Source organism: Salvelinus sp. IW2-2015, linkage group LG27 (genome assembly GCF_002910315.2).
Source record: "Salvelinus sp. IW2-2015 linkage group LG27, ASM291031v2, whole genome shotgun sequence".
In the NCBI taxonomy this organism is placed as follows: Eukaryota; Metazoa; Chordata; class Actinopteri; order Salmoniformes; family Salmonidae; genus Salvelinus; species Salvelinus sp. IW2-2015.
Genome location: NC_036867.1, coordinates 1,544,874 through 1,559,336, shown reverse-complemented (window position 1 = coordinate 1,559,336; position 14,463 = coordinate 1,544,874). Strand labels below are relative to the sequence as shown.

General features: G+C 43.5%; 1 protein-coding gene and 2 long non-coding RNA genes across 4 annotated transcripts in view; 1 reads left to right on the top strand and 2 right to left on the bottom strand.

The window, feature by feature from the left end:
- The window catches only part of LOC139023148 (uncharacterized), a 1,587-nt gene extending 1,318 nt beyond the window's left edge, over nucleotides 1-269 (bottom strand). Inside the window, exons 1-2 of the long non-coding RNA XR_011474299.1 lie at nucleotides 230-269; nucleotides 3-151 (exon numbers count right to left, since the gene is read on the bottom strand). This is a non-coding gene — a long non-coding RNA (uncharacterized lncRNA). The remainder of the gene's footprint in view (nucleotides 1-2; nucleotides 152-229) is intronic.
- LOC111953969 (uncharacterized) lies at nucleotides 10-837 on the top strand. The gene is made up of 2 exons (XR_002875934.2): nucleotides 10-211; nucleotides 296-837. It is a non-coding gene; the product is annotated as an uncharacterized lncRNA (long non-coding RNA).
- Nucleotides 838-1,640: 803 nt separating this feature from the next.
- LOC111953229 (G-protein coupled receptor 12-like) lies at nucleotides 1,641-12,841 on the bottom strand. 2 transcript variants are annotated; one of them, XM_023972351.2, is made up of 2 exons: nucleotides 12,493-12,841; nucleotides 1,641-9,382 (listed from the first exon to the last, which is right to left on the bottom strand). In XM_023972351.2, the coding sequence occupies exons 1-2, from the start codon at nucleotides 12,571-12,573 to the stop codon at nucleotides 8,351-8,353; spliced, it is 1,113 nt and encodes a 370-aa protein (XP_023828119.1). In that variant the 5' UTR covers nucleotides 12,574-12,841; the 3' UTR covers nucleotides 1,641-8,350. The 2 variants fall into 2 exon arrangements, with proteins under 2 accessions (XP_023828119.1, XP_023828120.1); XM_023972352.2 differs by having other exon boundaries at nucleotides 12,603-12,841.
- Nucleotides 12,842-14,463: the final 1,622 nt, after the last annotated feature.

The window sequence follows — 14,463 nt, the reverse complement described above, 5'->3', positions numbered from 1 at the left end:
ACTCTCTGTCAGGGTAGCGTTCAGAAGGAACCGTGTGGACTGCTCTGGTCAGGGTAGCGTTCAGAAGGAACCGTGTGGACTGCTCTGGTCAGGGTAGCGTTCAGAAGGAACCGTGTGGACTGCTCTGGTCAGGGTAGCGTTCAGAAGGAACCTGTGGACTGCTCTGGTCAGGGTAGCGTTCAGAAGGAACCGTGTGGACTGCTCTGGTCAGGTAGCGTTCAGAAGGAACCGTGTGTGGACTGCTCTGGTCAGGGTAGCGTTCAGAAGGACCGTGGGTGTGGACTGCTCTGGTCAGGGTAGCGTTCAGAAGGAACCGTGTGTGGACTGCTCTGGTCAGGGTAGCGTTCAGAAGGAACCGTGTGGACTGCTCTGGTCAGGGTTTTGTTGGAACAAATGGGAGAAGACGTTTTGAAAGCGTTTTCCTACTGTGTTCCTTCTGAAGGCGACAGGTGTGTGAGGGAGTGGCCTGAGAGGGAGGCTGTATTCCATCATCCACACTAGAACACTACCCCATGTGCTACACTTAGGATGCACATCGTTTCCTTCTAAGTGGTACTCTAGTATGGATATTGGAACGTAGCCTGAGTGAGTGAGTGAGTGAGTGTGTTTGTGTGGCGAGAGCATCTGATTGGAGATAGGGAAGGATGAAAGGAGGCTTAATGGATAACAGCTGAGTCTAATCGCTTAGTGATGTCTAGCAGAGATATGGAAGATGAAGAATAGATTGGATTGGGTTTAGGGTTGTCATAGTTATTTTTAGTGTGAACACTGTAAACGTTGAACTCTGTGACCCTGAGAATAAATATAAATATGAGGAATAAAAATTGATATTCACAATGTTGTGTCTGCGTCTCTTTCCTGTTGCACTGTTGTCATGGAGACAACAGGTGCGGACACTGAGACAGCAGTTTCCATGGTAACAGTATTGCTAGCCAGGATCTTTGGGACGTCCCTACCCTATTGAAGTTGAAATTTAAAATGGTTAAGGTAAGGGTTAAGAATAGGGTTAGGGTTATTTAATAATTATTGTTACTGTAGGGGTTAGAGGTTAGGGTAGCGACATCCCAAAGATTCCGGATAGCACTGACCCAGCTAAGAAGGGAGTCACCATGGGAACAGAGGAGCGGCGGGAGGCACTGAGCCAACGGATGCAGAGGGAGGATAAACAAACCAAACCAACACAGGGGTTTTGTTTTTAATACACAGCATATTATTTTAATATAAAATTAACAAGATCTCTCAATTCAGTAAACTAACCAAAGCAATACAAAGTTACAACTAACACCTTGGAAAAATGTACACCTTGTTCACACAATGTCTTACAATATCTCAGTTAGTGCAGGGGTTCTCAAAGTGGGGAGCAGTATTTTTTTTCATGAATATTCCCAACAGATTCCACTAATTTGGCCAAGGGATCCGTGGAATACGTTTAGAGGGTGTGATACAATACATGTATACTGAACAAAAATATAACCGTAAAATGCAATAATTTAAAAGATTTTATTGAATAACAGTTCATAGAAGGAAATCAGTCAATTGAAATGAATTCATTAGGCCCTGATCTTTGGATTTCACATGACTGCATGTCCTTGGATATCCTGCAATAATTGGCTYTTGAGACTGTTCTGTTATAAAAAAAATTATTAATGGAAATTCACTCCAAATTCATTACTGGGGAGCCAGGCCCAGCCAATCAGAATGAGTTTTTCCCCACAAAAGGGCTTTATTACAGTCAGAAATACTCCTACAAGTGAAGAACCCGGATTAAATTCTCTGGCAACAGCTCTGGCGGACATTCCTGCAGTCAGTATGCCAATTGCACGCTCCTTCAAAACTTCTGTGGCATTGGGTTATGTGACATAACTGCACATTTCAGAGTGGCCTTTTAATGTCCCCAGTACAAGGTGCACCTGTGTAATGATCATGCTGTTTAATCAGCTTCTTGATATGCCACACCTGTTAGGTGGATGGATTATCTTGGCAAATGAGAAATGCTCACTAACAGAAATGTAAACAAATTATTGCACAAAACTTGTGAAAAATAAGCTTTTTGTGAGCATGAAACATTTCTGGGATATTTTATTTCAGTTCATTTAACAGGGGACCAACACTTTACATGTTGTGTTTACATTTTTGTTCAGTATAATATTATTGATATACAATTTATGCTGTTAACCCTAAGCAACATGGGCTTGGGAAGCTCACAGGGATATTTGTATACACAGTACATTTTCCAACTCAATAGTTAATTGTATTCCCCCAAACCAGTAGTGGTGCGTGGGTAAAATCACTGGGGAAGCCAGAGAGAAAAGACACATTCCAACCTATGTGTTGTGATAATTGCATTGTTTGCTCTGTAACCTGTTAGTTCATATGCCTTGACACTGTGATATATAGGCCTAAAGGCCGAGACAATAAGAAGACACAGTGGCAGAATAAATTCAACCACACCTCTGTTTCATCACAAAACCGGAGAGTAACCTCTGTCTGGTGAAGTCCACAAAGCATATAGCATGTAACAAACAGTTAAATGACCAACAGCATGGTCAATCAAGTTAATGTTTCTGACATTTTCGGACTACTAAACAACTATTGATTTAGAACCACGGAGAGTTACCGCAAGTCACAAAGATAACAGGAGCTGCCTCCACTATTCCAGCACCATTTCAACACCATCAAATCACCTCTGCTTAGTCTAATACAATGACAATTAAAAGACACCAAAAACAATTTAGTKCAATTGTCACGCCCTGACCATAGTTTGCTTTGTATGTTTCTATGTTTTGTTTGGTCAGGGTGTGATCTGAGTGGGCATTCTATGTTGTATGTCTAGTTTGTCTGTTTCTGTGTTTGGCCTGATATGGTTCTCAATCAGAGGCAGGTGTTTATCGTTGTCCCTGATTGGGAACCATATTTAGGTAGCCTGTTTTGTCTTTTGGTTTGTGGGTGTTTGTCTTCCYTGTCAGTGTTTGTCGCCACACGGTACTGTTTCGTTTGTTCACATCGGTTATTGTTTTGTTTAGTGTTCTGAGTTTAATTAAAAACATCATCATGAACACTTACCACGCTGCGCTTTGGTCCTCCTCTCTTTCTCCTGAAGACGATCGTTACACCAATCAACGTAAGCTAAATATGTGGCTGTCCATGGTTCTGATTTCTGTGTGTGTATATGTGTGCAAGCATTCATGCAAGTAGAAAAACATGTTGACTCACCCTACTTGTAGAGAAACACCATTGCCATCCTCTCTTTCATGTTGAGAAACGATCTATGACTCTGTCATACAGTACATGCTTTTAGTTTTTGTTGTCCTAGGCTACCTGACTAAAATGCTTGCTCACTAGCCTAACTTCTGTTCATGGGCAACGATGAACCAGCTAGTTAACATTAGCCTTCTACATCTAGCTACATATTGAACTTCCATCCTCACAGACCAGAGGCACAATGTATGAATTTATGGTTGAATCAGAATCGTCATGATAATCATTGGCAGTTTGGAGAATGAATTAAATCCACAAGTCCAAATCTCCATCCATCTCTAATTTAGGAAAGGGACAAAAGCTAGCTAGCCACCGGAGGACAACAAGATGCAACAGTTCAAGTTTTTTCTGTCAATTACGTTTTGCTTTTGATGTGATTGGTGTGAAGCCAAACCCAAACTGGCTTCCATTTACACTTTTTTTTTGTGCGCCAGGACCACTCATGGTTGAGCTCACTCAGTTTAGTWKAACGCTGATTGGCTATTATTTTACACTTTTTTATCAAGGCAGGCCAAATGCTCACTGGATTACCTTGCATTCAAAGCTACGGACGGCAACAATGTCATACTCTTTTTAACCAGACAGCATCAGATAGATGGGCTACACATACAGAGACAGAGGGGCGCTGTTTCGCTCGCTCGGATGCTTTCTCTGGTGAGATTCATTCAGCCTCTTGCGAATTGAAGGAAAATGATGAGAAAAAAAGTAATTTTTTTCAGGAAGCCTGGCTTTCCTTGGCATCCATGAATATAAATGCACCGGTATAAAACAGCAACGTTTTCTCTCTGCCTCATGGTAAAATGTTTAGAATTGCAGGGTGTTAGCTTTAAAGCTTTAAACAACAACAAGTCTCTCAGCACCATTACAAAATGTGTAGAACTAGAATTGCAGGAAAGTTGCTTAACTGCAACATTTTCACTCCGATGCCAAGAGACGGGACTTTAAAATGTTCCTTCTCAGGGTCCGAGACTTGGTTCATCCTTATGCAATTTGTATCTCGCTCAAGTTGTGTTCTGATTACGAGACAGTCCCTGACGAATTTGCTATCACAAACGGGGTCCCCGGCCCCCAAAAGCTTGAGTACCCCTGAGTTAGTGCATGTTGATTATCATTAAGCGTTTTCATTTTGCGGTTACTTAAGTTGTTTTTCTTCCAAAAAATAAAGCGCATTTCACATTTAACACAGAGCATACGTCTACACAAGATGCTGTAGTGTAGGGTCCCCTGCCCCACACATTCTGAAACCCATAGAGGTGTTAAAACACTTGTATTTAGCTCTGGATCGGGGTACCACACCCCCCAAACCACATGATTCACCCACAACGCTTGAAACKCCAACCACTGGCCACAGTAGAAATCCCTCCAACCACATCTCAGTTCAATATGACACTTTACAGTGGAATTACACTGCACAATAATAGTTTAACATTAGATAAATATATTATCCTAACAGAGAAGTACTGTACCATGCCCACACACGAGTGGTTCCTTTGTCTACTCAATAATGTGAAGCCCTTGTTTTAACCTATGAAAGCTCATCGTGAATCATGAAAGATTGACATTACTGTACATGAGAGAACATTCATCAAACAATGTAGGCCCGGTTCCATTTCCGTCCCTAGCCCTTAGCTCATTGGTCTGGCAGATCCTCAAGGTTTGGGATAGGTGTAAGCAGTACTGTGACAGCACCATCTAACCCTCCAACAGGCTAATCTGCTAACTAAAGTGTATGCCATACTGCGTTCACCTATCCAGACTTTGCAGATCTGCCTAAAGAAGGAGGTGGGATTGGGGGGAAGGGGCTAGGGATGGAAATGTAAACAGACTAAAATTCCAATAAAACGGGGTCAAATTTGATGTCATTCGAATACGGTGCACCTGAGTCCCCCTGGGATCCTGCAGTAGGTAGCACCATACATGATGTCACAACARCCCTATAATGATATGCATGCTCTATTTACAGAATCTAATTGGTCAACAGAATGCCATACAAAATAAACAATCATTTCTTTACCAATTCATTCAAGAGAGGCTCTACAGCGCATTAAAATACAAGTTACTTTAGACACATCATAATTCAGGCGAGACAACGCTGAGATTTTTTTTGTTGAGACTTTCAATAAATATAACAAAATAGATTATTCTTCAAAGGTAAAGAAGTGTTTTCTTGGTATTATTGTTTGTCTGTAAGAGCCACCAGAACCTGTAATAACGATATAGGTTATTTTTCCATCAGTCACGTGACGTCATTGCCTTAACCCCTCACTACGGCTCAGTCAGCTGCACACGTACACCATACAGTACTATCTTTGCTTCTACTATTAATTTAAACATATCCTTCTCTATTTCATTCCTATGGTGGAATTTGTCACTTCTCTCAGAAGGTCACTTCTCTCAGAATGATAGGAAGACAAGCAGACAATTTCCTCTGAGGTCAAAGGGTCACACTGGAAGTAAGTCCTCAGAGCCACTGTCCCCATGGAGACAGATATACAGGAGGTCTGTGCTGCTGATCACAAACCCCCATACAAGCCATAMAAATATAAATATAATTATATAATAAAAAAATTATATAATTATATAATATATAAATATATAAATTATATAAATATAATTAATTATATTTCTATGGTACACAGATCACACACACACACACACAAACACACACACTCAAATGCACAGAAACATTTTCCTTATTGACAGACGCTTAGGTTTACAACACTCAAAAACACTTCATAGGTTTACAAAGGCAGATGCAACTGAAAACTTGTAAGATATTTTCTTACCGAGTCCAATTTCATTCATTGTAAGATATTGAAGAAGACCATAGCCAGAGAATAGAGCAGTAGATTCAGAATAAAAAAAGGCAGTGACATTGTAATGACTAATGACAGAATACTGGGCGGTGGCAGTCAGTATCCTGTCCCCTTCACATTTTCAAAAACAAAACACATAAGTCAAGATCTGATTTCCCATTTGGAGAAATCACATACAGCACAAGTCTTAGGCAGTTGAGTCCTTGTTTGGGCCTGGTGTATAAGGACTTTGCTAGGCATCGCAGAAGGGCTGTTGGTTGTGGTCGTRGTATATCATCATGCTGGAGGTGGTCATGTTACTGGGGAGAGGCTGTTATTGCTGACAGAGTATTTCTATCGGTCCATGAAGTAACTAACACTTAGTTACTGCTGCACACTGATATGACGGGGTAGACTGAGGATCTGGAAGCGCTTAAGAACGTGTACGGTAAACTCACTCCACAGCTAGTGAAATATCACCGATGGAGCTACTGCCTTACATATTTTTCGATAGCTCAAATGGTTGGTACATTGTCAAGGAGGGCGATCACGTGTGCTAGCAAAATGGAAGTCCTGGGTTTGATCGTGACTCGGTGTGAGCAAATCAGGAGGAATTGGCAAGCAGCGTGACGTCCTTACACTGGCTAGGGTCAGGGGGTGGTGGGCATTTGTCAGCCAGGGTAAGGAAGTGGTTCCAGGAGGCAGGAGACATCCAAAGCTGGAACAACAAGATGTGTCACTGCTCTCTCCTTTCTTGCTATCCAAAGATCTGAACCAGACATTGTGCCAGGGTCTGTCACTTAGGATATTGGTCATCTGGATATGGCCAGTCATAGATGTGGTATAGGGAAAGAGAGGGGGGGGMTTAGGGGTCTATATTCTATATGTATATTATGAATTTCCATGATCATACATTTTTCTGATTGGCTCAGCATTCATAGCTTATTGCATTCAAGTAGTTTTTTTTCGCAACAGGTTGAGGTACAGAGTAGCAATTAGAAGACTATTGAAGGTGGACTGCTGATGATGCCATTTTCATGAAAAAGGAAAACCAATATGATTGCTAATTTATATTTTACAGTGCTTTTTAAATTCACAAACCATATATTAGGATAATGCCAAAGTATTAGGCCTGAGTGTGACTGACTGATTTTATTATAACAGGTGGGGAGAGGGGAAGCGCTGAGTGATAGTGATGGTTTAGCCAACAGGTCTAGGCCTGGCTATTAGGGGAAACGGTTTACATTAAAGTCCTATGCAACAGGTTGAAGGTTAGGTTGAAGGTTGGGGTGAGGATCAGGCGTTTTCATAACCTAATGGACAGGCTAAGAGATCAAATGAATATAAAAAATACATTCAGTTGCAACAACACCCAGCTGGTCTAACTGCAAACTGAGTAGCTTGAACAACCAACTCGATTCACAGAGGGAACATTTCACACGCTACATTCAAGAACAGTCAGCCTGCCTACCCAATGTGCCTGCAATGCCCAATGAATTAGGTATGATTAGTTGATCTGTTTATGTAGAAGAAGTGGAGGGATAAAACAGATATCAAAACTATCAAAGCCTTAGCATAAAATGAAGGCATTTGGAGGGTTAATGGTGCGTGCTACAGGTATCAGGGGACTTTCCTTCCCGAGGCTGTTGTCACCTCTCAGAATGTAAAAGCAGAACATCATAATAGCCTACATTCTCACACGCTCAAGGGTGGGGGCTTTAAAGCCAAATAGGGAGAGATGAAGCGAAAGAAAAGTGGATGGAAGGKGGGAGGAAGGGGAAGATAGGCGCCCGCTCTCCGCCTCCGCGGCTTGGTTTCTTTGCATGGAGTCTGTGTCGGACGCACCGGCGCGGATCACAGAGCACCCGGGCTATTTTTAGCCTCCCGTGGTTATTTAGCTTTCAAGGTATGTTCAGAGTGCAGCAGCGAGACAAGATGCTTGAGCCCTCAGCCCGACTTCATCTTGTATGCATCTTGATAATCGCCCCCCCCTCTGTCATCACTCACTCCACTTCTCCTCCTCTCTTCCTCCTTCTCTGTCCGTGCGACATCCTATCTTTTTTATGCACACACACAAGCCCTTTATTTGATGTGCGTAAAGTGGCACAATCTTTAATAATCTAATAATAATCTCTCAATCCTTTTGAGCAAAAAAACCCATATCAGTAAAAGCGGCTAAAATTACTATGCACACAGACCGTCCTTTCCAGCCATCTGCCTGAGCCCAGGCTGCCTGTCTGCCTTCCTCCCTCTGCCCAGGGCACCTCTCTCCTTCCCTCCCGGGGCCTGGGTCTGGGTCAGACGTGGCTGGGGGTCCGGGCCCTGTGGGCCACCCTGGCCGGTATACAGCCACAACACACCAGCCACAGAGCCTTCTGGATGTCCTGGTTCCTGAAGGCGTAGATCACTGGGTTGATGACTGAGTTGTAGGTGGCGGGCACCAGGGTGGCGTAGGTGTAGAGAGGCGGGTACGTGTAGTCGGCGACGAGGGAGTAGACGGTGAAGGGCATCCAGCAGGCGGCAAACGTCCCCAGGATGATGGCCAGCGTGGACACGCCATTCCTGGTTGTGACGTAGTGGGGCGAGGCGGACAGGAAGTGATGCTGCAAGGCGATCTGGTGGGCGTGGTGCATGACGATCTTACAGATCTGCACGTACAGCTGCAGCATGAGGCCGAACAGCAGGAGGAAGGATACGGACAGCACCGCCACGTTGTTCTTAGTCAGGGGCCGCACCACGCTGCACGTCGACTCCTCTGCCAGGCAGTTCACCCCTGTGACGGGAAGTAGGCCCAGACAGAGAGACAGGCCCCAGAGGAGGACCAGCATGGTGTAGGTGAAGGCGGCAGTGCGCTCTGAGTTGTAGGTCAGAGCGTAGTAGAGTGACAGGTAACGGTCTATGGTGATGGCCAGCAGGCTYAAGACGGAGGCTGAGAAGGAGGCCACCACCAGACCCACAGTCAGCAGCTGGGCCAAGTCAGACCTCAGCAGGTAGGCCAAGGTGAAGTGGAGCACCAGGCCCAGACCAGCCAGGAGGTCAGCCAGGGCCAGGCTGCCGATCAGCAGGAACATGGGGGCACGCAGAGCCGGGTTCTGCCAGATCACCAGTACCACCAGGGCGTTTTCACAGGCGATGAGGGTCCCTGAGGAGCACAGCAAGATGTCCCAGGGATTGACCAGGAGAGGGGGCAGCGGGGGGAAGGAGTCCATAGGTGGGTAAGTGGCGTTGTCTGTGAATCCGTCTCTGCTGCTGGACCAGACAGTGGGGTCAGAGGTCAGCCAGCTGGGGGTGACTGATGCCTCATAGTCGTTGCTCATTTTGGCCCCTGTCTGGAAACACACGCGCTATTATTATAAGAGATCACACACGCACACGTGAATCCATCCATACAAACACACACACACACACACACATAAACACACTATGTGAGATCACACACACACTCTTCACTTAAGAAGCCACACAGACATGAGGGAGTGAAGATCATACATTCATAGAGGACTTTAGTATCCTGGAATRCATCTACTCACACAAACATGCACATTCTACTTGTAAAGCCTTATTTATTTTGAAAAAGTATCCAGACCCCTTCCCTTTTRCCATTTTGTTACGTTACAGCCTTATTCTAAAATGAATACAAGTAAATGTTTTCCTCATCAATCTACACACAATTCCCCATAATGACAAAACAAAAACTGTTTGTTATAATGTTTGCAAATCTATCAACAACAAAAAAATATGTAAATATCTTATTTACATAATGTAACGGCTTCCGTCGGTAGAAAGAGAGGAGGACCAAAGCGCAGCGTGGTATGTATCCATAGGTATTAGAATACTTCTTCAATACGAACAAAACAATAAACAAACGAAAAACACGAAGCTACAGTCCTGAACTAGAGAACATAAAACACATGAACGCACGAACAGGAACAATCACCCACAAACAAACAGTGAAAACAGGCTACCTTAATATGGTTCCAATCAGAGACAACGTAAAACACCTGCCTCTGATTGAGAACCATATCAGGCCAATTGACAACCTAAACATAGAAACACATAACATAGACTACACCCACCCAGCTCACGTCCTGACCAACAAACAAAGACTAAACAAAGGAAATAAGGTCAGGAACGTGACACATAAGTATTCAGACCAATTTCATTGAGACTCAAAATTGATCTCAGGTGTATCCTGTTTCCATTATCATCCTTGAGATGTTTCTACAACTTGATTAGAGTCCACCTGTGGTAAATTGATTAAACATGATTTGGAAAGGCTCACATCTGTCTATACAAGGTCCAACAGTTGACAGTGGATGTCACAGCAAACACCAATCCATGAGGTCGGAGGAACTGTCCGTAGAGCTCCGAGACAGGATTGTGTCGAGGCACAGATCTGGGGAAGGGTACCAAAACATTTCTGCAGCATTGAAGGTCCCCAAGAACTCAATGGCCTCCATCATTCTAAAATGGAAGAATTTTGTACCACCAAGACTCTTCCTAGAGCTGGTTGCCCGGCTGAACTGAGCAATTGGGGGAGAAGACCTTTGTCAGGGAGGTGACCAAGAACCCGATGGTCACTCTGGCAGAGCTCCAGAGTTCATCTGTGGAGAGGGGAGAACCTTCCAGAAGGATAACCATCTCTGCAGCACTCCACCAATCACCTTTATGGTAGAGTGGCCAGACGGAAGCCACTCCTCAGTAAAAGGCACATGATAGCCCTCTTGGAGTTTGCCAAAAGGTACCTAAAGACTCTCAGACCATGAGAAACAAGATTCTCTGGTCTGATGAAACCAAGATTGAACTCTTTGGCCTGAATGCCAAGTGTCACGTCTGGAGGAAACCTGGCACCATCCCTACAGTGAAGGATGGTGGTGGCAGCATCATGCTGTGGGGATGTTTTTCAGTGGCAGGGAGTCAGGATCGAGGGAAAGATGAACGGAGCAAAGTACAGTGAGACCCTTGATGAAAACCTGCTCTAGAGCGCACAGGACCTCAGACTAGGGCGACGGTTCACCTTCCAACAGGACAACGACCCTAAGCACACAGCCAAGACAATGCAGGAGTGACTTCGGGACAAGTCTCTGAATGTTCTTGAGTGGCCTAGCCAGAGCACGGACTTGAACCTGATCGCACATCTCTGGAAAGACCTGAAAATAGCTGTGCAGCAACGCTCCCAATCCAACCTGACAGAGCTTGAGAGGATCTCCAGAGAAGACTGGGAGAAACTCCCCAAATACAGGTGTTCCAAGCTTGTACCGTCATACCCAAGAAGACTCCAGGCAGTAATCATTGCCAAAGGTTCTTCAACAAAATACTGAATAGTTATGTAAATATGATACATTTGCAAACATTTCTAAAAAACATMTTTTGCTTTGTCATTATGGGGTGTTGTGTGTAGATTCGTGAGGAATAGTTTTTATTTAAGCCATTTTAGAATAAGGCTGTAATATAACAAAATGTGAAAAAAGTAAAGGGGTCTGAATACTTTCCGAATGCACTGTAAAAAACATCTGAAATGTATTGTGTCCTATCTGATACAAATTGAAACAACAACACACACTATAACTTGCTGTTGTGGTATGGAGTAGCCTTGTGGTGCTTACCAATAGGCTCCATATAAAGTCTAATTAAAAACTGTAAAAAATGATCAGTAAATGTATAATAAGTTAATAATAGGCCTAAATATGAAAATACAAACCATGTAATAGGAAGCCCAAAAGACATGCATCTTTACACTATGCACACATGCAGTATATACAGGGATGTTATTGATAAGCCTGTCTTCACCCAAACCTCTGATTGTCTGCACTCTTAGAAAAAAGGGTTCCAAAAGGATTCCTTGGCTGTCCCCATAGGATAACTATTTTGGGTTCCATGTAGAACCCTCTGTGGAAAGAACCAACATGGGTTCTCCTATGGGACAGCCTAAGAACCGTTTTAGGTTCTAGATAGCACCTTTTTTCTAACAGTGTGGGGACTGATAGGCCTATCAATAACCTTCCAGGTGATGTGCCGAAAATCTGGCCCTGCCAGAATCCCCCCCCTTCTAATTTCCTTAATTTTGTGGCTAGAGTCAGGCGCGGGCGCTGAATGGGGGGGTTCGCCCGGGGCGTCATACAAGCTAGAACCGCCACATACACTTGAAACAAATAGCCAAACCGAAAACTGCAGACAAAAATGCTTTCTGCTACTAAGATCAGTGAAATGTAGACTAAACTGACAAAGGAGTGAAGAGCAGAAATCTCAACTAGCAAGCAAGTCGCATCAATGAAGAACGCGAAGGGGGGGATGATTCTGGCAGGGGGGAGAATTTCAGCACAACAACGGTACCGGTTATAACTCACACCACCAAGTGTCTGTTTTGCAATAACGCAAAACAGACGCTTTCCGAATCCTGGTCCTTTGTAGCCCTCTCATACCTTCTCATTAGTCTCACCATTAATGTCTTATCATCTATGGTTCTTCCAAATGCACTGGCAGGTTGCAGTAACAATAGCCCGCTCGTCCATTCATTCATCCATTCATCTACCGCTATCCACAGCCTACCTAGACTCTGATGTTCGGTCTAGGCAAAAGTGCGTCCTTGCTGTATTTCCATGATACGCAATTGATAACGTTGGCGGCAGGTGCGGCGCCTAGATCAGATGGAGATGCAGCAGTAGCATCGGGGGATGGGTCTTTGCTGCTCTGAGTCCCAAACGGGCCAGACTCGGAGACGGGTCCTGTTTGTTCAATAGGCTACCCCCTACCGGAAGAAGAGGCAGCAACAGCTCAATACCAGGACTTATCCGTATGTCTGCACACACTGCTCAAGGACAGAGACAGATAGGAGTGTGGTGCGCAACTATCTGCGTGTGTTCGTGAATGGCGTACCGGACACCCCTGTYGGTCATCGGTCTATTAAAACAAATATATATATATTATAATAAATACTTTTGACAGTAACCCTCCAAAAAAGTATTCATAAACCTTTTTAATATCTATATGTAGCCTACTATGAAGCTAAGTATTGTTTTCTTGAGCTTCAATAATGTGACTGATCAAAGTGCCTTAAGCTTTGAAAAACATACAGGCCTAATTGGACTGATTGAAAGTAAGGGGACATCCGTAAACAAATGTAGTCAAGGCTACACTGGCGCCAGTGCAATAAGTGGAGTTTATGTGTTCAATGCGCATTTCAGACTGAGAGCATAATGTTTCGTTCTAAGGTAGTTCTTTATGAGTTTAGTTTAGAAAATGATCTCTCCGGAGAAGCGACAGTTAGCGAGATGGTTAAAAACAGCTTGATTGCCGTAGCAACATCACAAACAGGGCAGAAGGGAGTGGTGATTCAAATACAGCAGATCTGTAACATCTTTAATAGAGCCTCGCATTCTCCTCAACAACACCTGTTTCAACACGGTACAGAAATCTATTCATTGTAGGCATATATGAAGTTCTGGGACAGGTCGTCTGTATACTGGACAGCCAATAAATTGGAAGATGCAAATATCAACAGTCCCTTATCTCTGGCATCTCTGGTATATCTAGGCATGCATCATTCAAGACCAAGTTTAAATTGTGTGCTGCTTAATGCACATATAATTCACAAATGAATGTCTCAGGAGGATTTAAGAAGACCAGGGGAGTATCTCAGGTTAGATTTAATTTCCTTTACCTTGATTGCAGCCCATTTGTGTAGTTCAACAAATAAATAGTGGCTAAATGTATGACTACGTTTTCCTCATTGTTAGACTATTTTATGTATAATTTGTATAAAACATTTATAAATAGCAGCATAATATCGGCTAAATACTGTATAGCTATAGATAGTAGTAATGAAACAATCCATACTACGCTAGTGTTTTGAGGGTGGACTGTAGTATTTGGCATTAATAGACGGGTTTTTGCTAATCAACTTTCTATCCAAGCTGGGAGAAGGCGCAAGGATGGCTCATGTCTTATAGGTTCAGATAGGCTATACAGGACAGTTGAATAATTAGTATGCTTTGGATCGAACATTTATTTTCCAATATGCAATGTTTGAACTTCCAACTTTAAAGATGAACTATGCAAAAAAAAAAGAGTTTGCCTATTTTCAGTTTATATGACAAAACAAGCAAGTTTCGTGTAGAGAATCGTTGTACCATCTAAACCGCTGTGAAATATATTTTCCAAAACCAAAATTGTTTTTTCAGATGTTTCGAAGCTGGTGTACAAAACCGAAAGTAAAATATGCAAAAGGTAACTTAAGCACGGGAAGCATAGAAATAGCGCATATAGACCAGATAACCTAGTGGTTAGAGCCTTGGGCTAGTTACTGAACGGTTGCTGGATCGAATCTCKGAGCTGACGAGGTAAAAATCTGTCGTTCTGCCGCTGAGCGAGGAAGTTAACCCGTTGTTCCCCGTGCGCCGAAGAAGTAGAT